This window comes from Odocoileus virginianus, chromosome 2, assembly GCF_023699985.2.
Source record: "Odocoileus virginianus isolate 20LAN1187 ecotype Illinois chromosome 2, Ovbor_1.2, whole genome shotgun sequence".
Lineage (NCBI taxonomy): Eukaryota > Metazoa > Chordata > Mammalia > Artiodactyla > Cervidae > Odocoileus > Odocoileus virginianus.
Window position 1 is genome coordinate 60,154,363 of NC_069675.1, and position 14,320 is coordinate 60,168,682.

The window sequence follows — 14,320 nt, forward strand, 5'->3', positions numbered from 1 at the left end:
GTGGGATATCTGTTGCCCAGAAAGTGCATCCCACCCAGAACTGGGGTTTAGGATGCCTTAACTGGTTAAAGGGGCTTCCCTAGTGGTTCAGCGGTAAAGAATCTGCCTGCAATGCAGGAGACACAGGTTCAATCTCTGGGTCAGGAAGGTCCCCTGGTGGAGGCCTTGGCAACCCATTTCAATATTCTTGCCTAGAGAATTCCATGGACAGAGGAGCTTGGCAGGCTACAGTCCATGGGATCCCGAAAGAGTCTGACATGACTTATTAACTAGAATACATACAAGTACACACACACAACTGGTTAAAGGATCTCCCCCAGGTGTGGGAGGGATCTTCAGTAGTAGCTCTTTCTTTCCTTCACTAATTACCTACTATAGTATCAGGCACCTGCCTAGCCTGTACTGTTCATAGAAATAACTTCTCAGTAGATGGTCAGCAAACCTTGCAGGCCATATGGTCTCTGTCATAACCGCCAATGCTGCCATCACAGGACAAAAACAGTCATAGACAATTTATAAATGAATGAACTTGACTGTATTCCAGTAAAACTCATGGTGCCAACCCATGCATTAAATTGTCCAGGGAGGAAGGAGGGAAGGGAGTCCTCTGAAAGTATTAGAAGAAAATACAGGGGTAGAGAAAGTCCTCCGACACAAAATACAGAAAGGAAAAGCCATAAAAAGCTGCTAAATTTGATTCTACCAGAATATAAAAATGTTTGCATGCAAAGGACACCTTGGATGAAGTTACAAGACAAGACACCTATTGAAAAAAAGTGATATATATTTACATATAGTCTCTCCACACACACACACACACACACACACACACACTCACACTCAAAGCGTTGGGATTGAAAGGACTGGTACAAGTTCACAAAATGTTAATCTTTCTGTAGTGAAATTAATAGAGAACTTGAGAGTAAGTGTTAAAAATCTTTTATAGCAGTTTCATATTCTTCAGCATCCAAGCCATGATCATTGTTCTATTTTGTGTGTGTGTGTGTCTTTTCTAAGAATACTGGTCCATGACCAACTAGGTAGAAATGAACCAGTCTTTCACCAAAGATAGTTTGAGAAGAACTAATATAAAGAGCCCTGACTACTGAAAAAGAAAAAAAGACTGAATAAACTCTTAGAAAATGAAGAAAGGAAATGAGCAGGCAATGCATAGAAGAGGAATGACCAATAAACCAATAAACTTTTTAAGGGATGGCCAACTTGTTAGAAATCAGGGAAATGAAAAGCTTGGTTCTATCAGGCACTGATAAGAGTGAAGTTAAGATTTCTCAACAGCAGCAGTATTTTTTTTCCTTTGGAATTTCAGGAATTTTTATTTTCATTTTTCTGCATTTCCCACTTTCAACATAAAAACCTGTTTCTTTTTTATTGAGATATAGTTGATTTAGGGCTTCCCTGGTGGCTCAACTGGTAAAGAACCTGCCTGCAATGCAAGAGACCTGGGTTTGATCCCTGGGTTGGGAAGATCCCCTGGAGAAGGAAACAGCTACCCACTCCAGTATTCTGGTCTGAAGAATAGTCCATGGGGTTGCAAAGAGTTGGGCACGACTGAGTGACTTTCACTTGATCACTAATAGTTGATTTATGATGTTATATTAGTTTCGGGTATACAGCATGGTGATTCAAAGTCTTTATAGATTATATTTCAGTTATGGTTACTATAAAATACTGGCAGTCTTTCCAGTATTTTGGCTATTGTTCTATACAGTGCACCCTTTATTAGCAGCACTATTGACATTCATTTGTTGCTGGGGGTTGTCTTGTGCACCGTAGTATATTTTGCCATATCCTTGGCCTCTAGCCTTTAGATGCCAGTAGCACCCCTGCCAAAGCTGTGACAACCAAAACTGTCTCCAAATATTACTTAATGTCCCCTGGGGGCAAAAATCATCATTGGATGAGAACCAGTGGTACAGGGAAAGGATTATTCTCCTAGAAGCCATTGGGAACATAAATTAGAACAGCCACATTGGAGAACAATTTGTCAGGATCTACTAAACTTTAAAACACACCCCATGACTCAGTAACCCCACCTCATGGTGTCTCTACATGGAGAATATAGGCATGTGGGCACAAAGAGGCCTGTTTGCAGTGTTCTGTGTGGTGATGAAAACCTGGGAATAATGTAAATGCTCATCAGCAGGGCAATGCAAATAATCTATAGTGTAGTTCTGAGGATGCTATTTTTAAAGAATGAGATAAAGGTGGAATCAACCCAAATGTCCATTGACAAACTGAATGGATAAGGAAAATGTGAGGTATGCATAAAATGGAATATTATTCAGCCTTAAGAAGGAATGACATTCTGCAAAGTGCTACAATGTAGAGGAACCTTAAAGTCATGAATGAGTTGCCATGCTCTCCTTCAGGGGATCTTTCTGACCCAGGGATCAAACCCTGGGCTCCTTCATTGCAGGCTGATTCTTCACTGTCTCAGCCACCAGGGAAGCCGCAAGTGGAATAAGCCAGACACAAAGAGGCTAAAATTGTATTATTCCATTTATAAGGGTACCTTGAATAGTCAAGATCATAGAGACTGAAAGTAGAACAGTGGTCTCTGAAAGCAGCAGTGAGGGGAACATGGGGTTATTGTTTATTAAATACAGAGTTTCTGTTTGTGATGATGGAAAGTTCTGGAGATGGACAGTGGTGGTAGTTGCACAATACTTTGAATATACTTAATGTCACCAAACTGTACACTTAAAATGGTTAATATGGTCAGTTTTATGTTATGCCTACTTTACCATGATAAAAAAAAAGACCAGAATGAGGTAGATGTCTATGTATTGATATGAAAAGTTCTCAAAGACATAATAGGGAGTTTAAAAAAAAAACATGCAGATTTAAACACATGTATCTAAAAGAATAGGAAGTGGGACTGGTTACCAGAGGAGGGGGCTGGCTTGAGGACAGGGCCTAAAGATTTTGGTCTTAGCTATCATGTTTTAATTTTTTGAAAGGAGGATGTATTCGTGTATTACTATAGCATTTAAAAATAATAATACTTCTTATAATACCTCTGGGAAGAAGTCTCAAGAAACCAGTGACACTGGCTATCTCTCCTTGAAAGGAAACCTGGTACTTGGGAGGACAGAGGTGGCAGGTAGATCTCATCCTGTTGTACCCTTTGAAATTTTAACTGTGTGACATTATTATCTATATAATTAAAATTTATAAATAAAGTCAATAGTTATAAAGTTCATCTTCAGCTCAGTCCAGTCTCTCAGTCATGTCCAACTCTGCGACCCCATGGACTGCAGCATGCCAGGATTCCCTGTCCATCACTAACTCCCAGAGCTTACTCAAACTCACGTCCAACAAGTCAGTGATGCCATCCAACCATCTCATCCTCTGTTGTCCCCTTCCCCTCCTGCCTTCAGTCTTTCCCAGCATCAGGGAATCAGTTCAATGAGCCAGTTCAAACCAGTCAGTCCAATGAGTCAGTTCTTCACATCAGGTGGTCAAAGTATTGGAGCTTCAGCATCAGTCCCTCCAATGAATGTTCAGGACTGATTTCCTTCAGGATTGACTGGTTTGATATCCTTGTAGTCCAAGGAGCTCTCAAGAGTCTTCTCCAACACCACAGTTCAAAAGCACCAATTCTTTCGTGATCAGCCTTCTTTATGGTCCAGCTCTCACATCCATACATGACTACTGGAAAAATCATAGCTTTGACTAGATGGACCTTTGTCAGCAATGTTTCTGCTTTTTAATACTTTTAGAATTCATCCTCAGTTAAGCTCAAAACAACAGACTTTTGTCCTTTGTAGCTCCCATAGTTCATTTCCTCCCTTCCTTCCCAACCCAGCCATCAAAAAAAATCTTCACGCTCCAAGAGTGTTCTCAGAAGGTCATTGTTAGTGACTTTTTCCCACGGAATCATGTTTTCCAATCCACAGAGATTTTGAAATTTCACAAAAGTCCCAGCTTTGGCTCAATTCTGTATCACAACAATTCTACAAAATTTAATAGGTGTTAGTCTTTTGTGTTTCTGAGTTCTCAGAGCAAGCCTGAGCAAAGCTGAAAGTCAAGCCCACAGTTGCAGAGGCTTTAATCTCAAAGAGTTCCTTTCACTTGGGAGCCCATGTGGTTGGTAGCATCCAGCTGTTAAGAACATACAATATCCAAGGGGAAAGAAGCCTGGGTCCTCGTCCTGACTCCACACCCACGATGAGTGATCATGTTAATTTTACTCAGTTTCATGGTCTATGAAATAGGCACAGCATACCCCTATCCTTTTCTGTTTCTCAGGGTCATCCCAGGAGAGATGAAGACCACCTAGTTGAGAGTCCACAAATCCCATGTCAGGAAGGGTCTGCATCTCTCAGCCCCAACATCCTCACCCTTGCTTACCTGTGCCCTGTGCTCACATCCTAGGTATGTACCTGTGGGCATCATGTTCCTGGTTGGAAGCAAGATTGTCGAAATGAAGGACATCATCATGCTGGTGACCAGCCTGGGGAAATACATCTTCACGTCTATATTGGGCCATTTTATTCATGGAGGAATTGTTCTGCCACTTATTTATTTTGTCTTTACGAGAAAAAACCCATTTAGGTTCCTCCTGGGCCTCCTCACGCCGTTTGCAACAGCGTTTGCCACCTGCTCCAGGTGAGTGGTTTTCAGGTGCCCTTGGCTGCCCTTGAGCTTGGAACCAGAGAAGCCCGTGGTGGATGCACAACTAGCATCTTGACAAATTTTAATTTCTTGAAAACTCTAAATTGGTTTCATCTGATTTTTTTGCACTGCCAGCCCCATAGCTCTTAGGGAAGTAGACTTTTAGGATTGCCAGAATGAGACATTGCCTCATTCCCTTCTCCTTCTTGCTTCTTAGAGGTCAGTTAGATCATAATTTTGCCCAGCTGGGGGTCCTCACCCTAACTAGACCTCAGCCTGAGTGAAAGGAGACAACCACTTGACTCAAAACGCATTGCAGGAAAGCTTCTAGAATGATACCTGCTCAGTTCTCCCTTTGGATGGGTGAATTAGGAAATAAGACCAAGGCATAAGGCATCCTGGTGAGGGGTGTGTGCTCAGCTCTCTAGCAGTCCACAATATTGTGGGATTATCTAATTTAGCACGAGAGATGGACCTTGTCATGGCTGATATTCTTCCAGAAAAACACTGGGCTTTCCAAATACAAAGAAAACTTTCAAAGGATGGCAGCACATCATTTGATTCACACCTTTAGTTTTTGCCCCCGCTACTGCATGTATCCCACCATCCTGCCCTGCAGTGTCTGTGACAGGGTTGTGGTGTGGGAGGAATGCAGGAGAGAAGTTTCTCCGGCTTTGGCAGAAACCAGCCTATTTCAGCTATGCCAGCCACACGCTGCAGAGTCTGCAGAACCCACTGGAGGGAGCGGGTCCTCTTCTTCATTCTCTTGGGATGCGGTTCCTCTTTCCAAACTTTCAGAGCCATTTATTTTTTCTCTTTTTTTGGCCACACTCCCACGGCATGCAGAACTTCCCTGACCAGGGATTGAACTCACGTCCCCTGCAGTGGAAGCGCAGAGCCTTAACCACTGGACCACAAGGGAAGTCCTGTCAGTCATTTTTGCTTCTTGGCCTAGAAGAAAAAACATAGTTTGCCTTTTACTTTTTGGAGGGGAACATGTTCAAGAGAGGAGAGTAAATAGTTCTTTGTTCTCTTGAGATTATTTTGCACTGAGACAATGTGTGGTTCTTGGGAAATCTGGAACAGGTGTATCCGGGTGAAAAAATACCGAAAGTCTAGAAAGCCCAGTTTTGAACACTTTGGGAAAGCAATTGACAAAACCCCATGTATGACAGAAACTCTGCAACAATTCTGATTTTTCTTTTATTTCAAGGGGAGAGTGCCATAACCTAGGATGGTGCTAATAGTTCTGTTCCTGGGTCTGAGCTGAGTAATAGGTTAGCCTGGTCACGAAGGACTATTCTCTTATTTGGTTGTTTGCATTTCCCAGCTCAGCAACCCTTCCCTCTATGATGAAGTGCATTGAAGAAAACAATGGTGTAGACAAGAGGATCAGCCGGTTCATTCTCCCCATCGGGGCCACTGTGAACATGGATGGCGCAGCCATCTTCCAGTGTGTGGCCGCAGTGTTCATTGCCCAGCTCAACAACGTGGAGCTGAGAGCTGGACAGATTTTCACCATTCTGTAAGTTCTATATTCTTTCCTTCATCTTTAGGCCTGGTTTAAACTTTGAGATTTTTTTTGTTGCGATTTCCTTTGAAAAACTTCATGAATACAATCTTACCATGACTGGGGTGTCTCATTTGTAAATGAGGACAGCATGAATTCATTACTTGAAGAAAGTGGATCCTCTCTCAAGGGTACAGCCGACAGACTAGGGTTGTGTGGTTTTCAGTTCCAAGCCATGGCTGCCATGTTCTGCATGTCTCTGTGTCCCCTCGGTGCTCCGGGCTCATGGCTGATCCTGCTGTCCCATCCCCTAGAGTGACTGCCACGGCATCCAGTGTTGGAGCAGCAGGTGTGCCCGCTGGAGGGGTCCTCACCATCGCCATTATCCTGGAGGCCATCGGGCTGCCCACTCATGACCTCTCCCTGATCCTGGCTGTGGACTGGATTGTGTAAGTAGCAAGTCCTAAGGGCACTGAATAAAAGAAAGTCTGTTTTGAGCTCCTTAGGAGCTTGGCACTGGCCCAGGGCATGCAGAGAAACTTAAAACATGCCATTACTGAGAACTTGCTTAGAACACTCAGGAAAGTCAGGGGCCCAAGTGTCTATGGAGATTGTTGGCTGCATAGGGGTCATAACCACTGGAGCAGTGAATCTTCGGGAATAATCGATTGTCCTTGGCCTGGAATGTCCAAGGAGTGATTTCTGTAAGGGGAGAAAAGATGAGCACTGCTAATGCAAGTGCCTGGGCTTGTGCTCAGGGGCGGAGTTAGAAAGGAGCTGTGATCTGGGTAACCATTACCAGGGCTCCTGCAAAGACACAGAACAGTTTCTAACTGTTGCTTCCTTGAGTCCCATGACACTTTTCTCAGATACAAACAATACCTGTATCATAGGGAAGGTCAGTGAGGAACTGATGTTGGACAGTAGGTAGAGCATGTGAATAAGAAATGAGCCTTGAAAAAAAAAAAAAAAAAAAGAAATGAGCCCTGGAGCCTGGGTTCATATCATTTACTAGTTGTGTGATATGAACTGTCTGTGATTTAGTCTGCCAGTCTGTCAAAAGGGAATAAGAACAGAGCCCTACAGCAGACCTGTAGTGGAGACTGAGTGAGTTAGCACATGCACATCACACAGAAGCGCGTTCAGGCAGCACTGGGGAAGACACTCCTGGCCAGGCTGGTCAGAGCCGGGTTTGGAGATGCTGACCACTAGAGCCTGGCCCTGGGCTGGTGGATCTGCCCATCGTGGTTAGGAGTGCTAGGTTCCAACCTTATTTTTAAGCCCCGGAAACTTGAAGGGACTTCTCAGAATTCCTTGAGCTCCTTGGGGGTGAAAAGTGCTTTTGGAGATGCACAGTGTTCAGACAGCACCTCAGAGGGACTCAGTCCCTGTGGTGGTGAGTAAGAGGGACCAGGGCAGAGTGTCAGAGGCCCCGCCTCCTTCCTCACCGGCTCCCCTCCATGGGGAGGGCAGGCATTTAAGGGGTGCTTGGTCAGGATGAGGGAGGTCTGGCACCAAGCGAGCTGTCCAAGGGAGACCCCCACCACCCACAACCTCTGATTCCACAACCCTCAGCTTCTCCAGCGCCTCAGGCAAGTTCCTATTTTCCCTCCTTCAGAATGCGCATGATACTTCCTCTGAGCCCCAGGGAAGGGTGCTGGTTGTTGGGCTCTGGGAAGACAAAGCTTCTGGAAAGGGCAGTGCTGTTCTCTGTGAGATGGTATTTTCCAACAGCCATGGGAAGCACGTGAAGGTTACAGTTCAGTAGAGATGCAGTGTAGACGTGAGACCGGGAGGGAGGTTCCCACAGGATAATGGTGAGTGGGAGGGAAGGTGGACCCAGGACTGAATCTGCACCATCACCCCAGTTGTGTGTGGGTACTTAGTCGCCCAGTCATGTCTGACTCTTTGCAACCCCGTGGGCTGTAGCTTGCCAGGCTCCTCTGTCCATGGGGATTCTCCAGGCAAGAATACTGGAGTGAATTGTCATTCCCTTCTCCAGGGGATCTTCCCAACCCAGGGATCAAATCCAGGTCTTCTGCATTGCAGGCAGATTCCTTACCATCTGAGCCACCAGGGAAGCCCTCGTCATTTATTTATAACTTTTACATGATGGTGTCTCACACGTGAAGCGCACACATAGGGAGATTTCTGGAAGGAAACAGATCTAGATGTCACTACTGGTTCACCCCTGGGTGCAGAGGATGGGGGGAGTGACTTTTGTTTTTTCCTTCATATTTCTCTTCTTCCCAAGTTTTCTACAATGAGTGGGTCTGTTAGTTTCATAAGAATGAAAAATATTTGGAGAAAATCAGTTTAGCATCAAGCAGCACCCCACGCCCTTAGCTTGCTCTCCCGCAGGGTCACATCACAGCCTCCTGGTACCTCGGCCCGCAGTGATGTCCGCCCCCTGGTGGCTCCAGGCGGCATCGACTGTAACGCCTGCCTCTTCTCCCCCTGCAGGGACCGCACCACCACCGTGGTGAACGTGGAGGGCGATGCCCTGGGTGCGGGCATCCTCCATCACCTGAATCAGAAGGCGATGAAGAGAGGGGAGCAGGAGCTGAGCGAGGTCAAAGTGGAGGCCATCCCTAACTGCAAGTCGGAGGAGGAGACGTCGCCCCTGGTGACACACCCAAACCCCGCCGGCCCAGCAGCCAGCACCCCAGAGTCTAAGGAGTCGGTTCTGTGATGGGGCTGGGCTTCCAGCTCACCCACCGGGGGTGCCCACCCCATCAGTCTGGCCACCTGGCCCTGGCACCGCCCTCACTGACTTTTTGCCTCCCGAGCAATGCATTGGCCCAGCCACCGGTTTGGCGGTTACTTCTTGGCACAGACATTGGGGTTCCGGACCAAGACACTCAGACATCTGACACTCGACCATGACAGGTCAAGTGTGCGCACCCCGGCTCTGTCTGGAAACAGACCCTCGAGCTGCCAGGGTGGGGAGTTACAGGCTCACAGAGACCTGGCAGTTAAAGCTTGGAAGATGCACATGTTATTGCATTGCACCCAGGAAAGTTCAGCATTTGGATACTTCCTGGACAGACCTGGGCGGGTGGCAGTCATCTGTCACCTTGTGAGCCAGAATAATTGGAAAAATTCCCAAATTCGTATTCTTGGCTGGAATTCTCTGAGCTGGGACTCAGGTGTTAAAGAGTCTCTGACTAGGCGTGGCTGGCTTCTGGGTCACTGGGCTGGAGGCGTTGTGTGCCCATCAAGTTAGAAATACTCCATGGTGTTAGCACTGCTGGTATCTCTGGTTAGCGGCATTAAGTAAACAAGTACATTCTGAAGTCAAAGAAAGGAGGGGGAGTGCAGCCTGCAGGGGAAAGGGAAGCAGCCCGACAGGTAAGGACACACACTCACACACACACACACACTCACACACACGAATATTAATGTCCCCAATCTGGCCCCAGCCCTGGGAAGTTTTCTGCTTTCGTGACCTGGACCTCTGCCAACACTGTGGCTTTAACCACCTCCACTCTGATTTGGCAACAGGCCACAGAGGGGCCTCTGCCTCTGGGGAGGTGTGATATGATCATTACATTCAGGACCCTGACTGGTTTAGCAATAGATTTCAATCCAACTAGACCCTCCCTTAAAGCAAAACAAATTTTTTTTTTTTAAATACTACAAACCCACCCTTCACTGGGGTGAAGCCAGATGTCCTGGCTTTGGCTGATTTGGATAAGCTTGGTTTCCCTTTCCTCCAGTACATCAGAGTTTAAAATTATCAGCCAAATGGTCTACCTGATACCTAATGACTCAGGTTGAACCTTGGAGAGGGGGCTTTAGAGAGAACCAGTGTTGCCAGGGGCAGGGAAGGAAGACCTAAAAGGCACAAGACTGCTGTTTCGCTGTAGTTGGTGTGTATGTGTGGGGTGACCTACAGCAAGTCCTGGGGCCTCACTTTACCCCATCAGTAAAATGGGGCTGATGTCACCTGCCTTTTACCTACCTCAGAGGAATCTGGTGAGGCAAACTGAGTGAATTTGTGGAAAATGACCATTTCACATCTTGGCTATTAAGTGCTAACACTTAACCCCGTACCTTCCTCACTGTTACCTAAGTGATACCTAAGTTCTCCAGGAGGCTCCTTCTCCCAGGGAGGACAGCTTTTATGAGCAGGGCTTTGTTTTGTGTGCAGGAGCAACTGTTGTCATGTCACTTGTCCTCTAGGCAGTTTCTTGTGAGCATCAAATGCATCCTCTTCCTGTTGTCCTTCATCTTTTTGTAAATTAACCTCCCAGACCACTTGTGGGTCCCTGGCCTCCCAGTGACTCCCAGACCCAGGCACGTTTCTGCCACCACACGCTGGCCATTATTCAAGCTCCCAAACTTTCAGCCTTGCTCATTCCCCTGTTTTTTCTGTTGCTATCACCCAGGCCCTGCAGAAGGGGAGCACACCATTATGATGCATGTCCCATCACAGCTCGAATAGGGGGAGGGACAGAGACAGTGAAGCTCCCCTATTTTAAGATTATGGGGCATGGGCCTGAGCATAAGTGGTGGGGAATAGCCAAGGGGCACAGGGAAGACCCAGCCAGTGGGCAGGCCCTGCTCTCTCTAGCCCTCTTTAAAACAAGCTAAGCCACTCCTGTGAAGCAGGAGTGCAGTACACGGAAGCCTTTACCCTCTGGCTTGTTGTTGATGCCTTCTGTTTTTGAAGGAGAAATAATCATATGGCTAGATTCCAGACTGCAAGTGAACATTCATTATTTTTCAGGCTTTGCTAGATCTTATTTTTCCCTCTTCCACATCTATGTAACTATGTGTGTACACACATATGTGTAGCATGTGGGGGGTATACATGTGTTTAGCATCTATATCTACATGTGTGTTTGTGCATTTTAGCTCCAGTCCAAACAAGTTTGAATTTTTGGACAGAGATGAATTAACTGCAAGTTGTGTGGCTTTGGCATCCTGATTTTCCTGTTTCTAAAGCTGAATTTCACAAAACATGGACAGTCTGACCCAGGGGCTGCACACACTTTCTCCAGGACCTGGCAGTGCAGTGTGGGGAGCACGTGGCCTAGGGAAGGGTGCTTCCATGTAAAACCCCTATGATGATCGCTCCCCTCTCCCTGGTTTCTCCGTTTTTCTGTCCGAAAGAGGAATCAGACTGGGGGTGACCCAGCTGGGGGAACATGCCACCCTCTCATTGTCTGATGATGTGTCCCCTGCTCTAACATGTTGTAATGCTGTTCATCTCTGTTTTCAATATGTGACACTTGCCTTAAAACATAGCAGTCTTCAAAATGAATACAGCATTTCTACTAGAATCCGATGTTCCTTTATTTTTTTCTTGTGTTTTGAAGTTGCATTGACTGGTGGAGTTCTCCTGGGGGATGGCCTGTGGGCGACAAACTGAAGGGTTATTTTTCTAGCTACATTTAGCCAGCATGACCCCCTGTAGCAGGGCAGGCCACTCAGGTGGCATAGCTGCTGCAGAACCGTCACTGATGAGGCTTGTGGTGGTGAGCTCCAGGCTCCTGGGCTCCTCCCACTCAACACTAGCAGGGCCCTTGAAACAGTGAGTAGTTTGGCCACATGCCTCCATTAAGCCAAGCCTTGTTAGGACAAGTAGGTCAACAGGTATTAATTGACCATCTAGTGTAAGCCCGGAGCCAAGCTGGAAGAATGCCCCAGTCTGTAGAATCACTGAGAAAGTCCCTGCATAAAACAGTTGCCTGTGCCTACCGTCCTCATTAACACACCCAGAACCTTCGTTCCTATCATCTCAAGTTCAGTTGGGGCTTTCCAGGTGGTGCTAGGGGTAAAGAACCCGGCTGCCAATGCAAGAAACTTAAAAGACTTGGGTTCAGTCCCTGGGTCAGGAAGATCTGGAGGAGGGCATGGCTACCCATTCTAGTGTTCTTGCCTAAAGAACCCCATAGACAGAGGAGACTGGCGGACTATAGTCCATGGGGTTGCAAAGAGTCAGACATGACTGAAATGACTGAGCGCACATGTTCAGTGACATTGCATCCCAGCACTATTAGGAAATTTAGAAGCTTTTTACCGTAGGATTATCCCACCAGCTCCCAATGACAGCCTTAGTTTCTAGACCCTGGGCCCTCTGAAAGAAGAGAACCCTGCTCTCACCTGGAGATATCCAGCCCTCCACATAATATGGAAGCCAGTTTTACTTTCTGGGCAAGGCCCAAAGGGATGAGGAGAGCCTGCATAGATCCAGTGCCTGATGGGGCTTGTTACTAATGACATATAGATTCCCACCTTGGAATGTGGCTCCCTTGATTCTCTGGGTGGAGTATTTGGAGACTGGGGTGAGTACTCAGTGATTAAGCTTTTCGATATCAAATCAAGAATGGCAGTTCCATAAGCCACCTCTTCCCAGGGGAGAAGAGAGGGTGCTGATCTGTTGGGTCACTGAAGCCTGCACAGAGGAACATCTGGTGACACCATGAACGCATGAATGAAGCAGCAAGGAGGAATATGCACTGTTTGTGTCCAGTCCCAGCTCTGCCACTTCTTGCTGTATGACCCTGGGCATGATAACGTCTCTGTGCCTCAGTCTACTCGTCTTTAAAATGGGATAATAATCCTGCCGGTGGCATAGGCTTGTGAAGAGTAGCGGAGTTGATACATGTAAGATGCTCAAAAGAGTGCCTGGCCCAGGAAAGTTCCTCTGTCATGCTGGCTCTCAGATCAGACACACTGGCAGAAGAGCTTCCCAACCAGCCTGTGGCCCTTTGCATCAGGCCCAATGAGTGGTATTTCCTTATTTGGCTTGGAAAGACAGAAAGGAAGATCTATTTCAACTCATGGGCCTTTCTGCAGATCTGTGCCTGTGTGGTATGACAGCATGCCCATGTTGAACATTTGTCCTAAAAATATTTGGATAACTACCTAAAAGAAACCAGGCTTGATAAATGATTGTCAGGATGCATGTGGATGTCCCTTATTCATAACAGAAGCCCACGTCTAGAAAACTCAGGCTTTCCTTCCTTCAACTATTATCCTCCCAGCTGCTTCCAGCAGGGTCCTGCCTTCTACACAGGAAGTGGCTCTCTTGGCCTAAACTCAACCCCTTTTCCTCATGTTCGGGGACACAAAGGCAGGCTTCTGGTCTACCTCCCTAGGGCCCTGGGCCCCCTTCTTGAGGCTCTCAGTGAATGAGAATGAGGGAGCATATAACAAGGTGTAAATCTTGAGTCATTTGGAAGAAAACTTTCCCATCGCAAGGGAAGAGCACTGTGATCCCCACTGTTTTCCATCTTTTCAAAGAATTGGAACTGAGTATCCTAATTTTCTCTTCTCAGAGTCTCAAACCTACATTATTTTCTACAAACAATATACAGAAGAGTGTTGAGCTAGATTTTTTTTAGCAGATTTAGGGTTATTTGGAGTGACACACAAGACTGAGATGATAGTTTTGGGATTCTTAGTGTGGTCTTCATGACTGTCCCCTAGCTCTGCCTTTAGGGGAAAAAGAAAATCATGCATTAAGCTCAGACATGGTCCTTCTTTGTTAAAAAAAAAAAAAAGTTTCAGCAAATGTCCTGAGGTCAATGAAGACTCAATGTCTCTTCATTTTCTGGGGGGAAAAAAAAAAGAATTAAAAAAAATTTTTTTAAAATAATACACACACCATAAAATTCTCTTCTTTAAAGATTTAGTAGTTTTTAGTACATTCAGAGAGTTGTGCAACCATCATCACAATCTGATTCTAGAAGATTTTCATCAGCTCAAAAAGAAACCCAGAATCTCTGACAACGGATTTTCCTATTCTGGATATTTTGTATTTGTAGAAATAGATATTTTCTTTTATAGATACATCCCAGATAAAAAGAACTGATGTTTAAAATCACTGGGACTTCCCTGGTGGTCCAGTGATTAAGTCTCCACACTTCTGATGCAGGGGATGGGTTCGATTCCTAGTCCGTAAACCAAGATCTCACATGCCGATGGGCATAGCAAAAAAAAAATTACCTTTGGGGGAAAAGAGTGTAATCATTGTCCACCTTCCCACACACACCCACAGGAGAGTCTGTAAGATATTTTCTCTTTTTTTTAACATTTATTTATTTATCTGGCTGCTTTGTTGGTCTTAGTTGTGGCATGCAGGCTCAGTTACTCTGCAGCATGTGGGATCTTGGATCCCCAGTCAGGGATTGAACCCACATACCCTGAATTGCAAGTCAG

The 14,320-nt window shown here is 46.0% G+C and overlaps 1 protein-coding gene across 1 annotated transcript in view; it reads left to right on the plus strand.

The window, feature by feature from the left end:
• Nucleotides 1–11,436, plus strand: part of SLC1A4 (solute carrier family 1 member 4) — a 29,831-nt gene extending 18,395 nt beyond the window's left edge. Inside the window, exons 5-8 of the mRNA XM_020916217.2 lie at nucleotides 4,399–4,632; nucleotides 5,969–6,163; nucleotides 6,463–6,597; nucleotides 8,612–11,436. Of these exons, the coding sequence (XP_020771876.1) occupies nucleotides 4,399–4,632; nucleotides 5,969–6,163; nucleotides 6,463–6,597; nucleotides 8,612–8,840 (793 nt within the window). The 3' untranslated portion in view covers nucleotides 8,841–11,436. The remainder of the gene's footprint in view (nucleotides 1–4,398; nucleotides 4,633–5,968; nucleotides 6,164–6,462; nucleotides 6,598–8,611) is intronic.
• The last annotated feature ends 2,884 nt before the right edge of the window (nucleotides 11,437–14,320 follow it).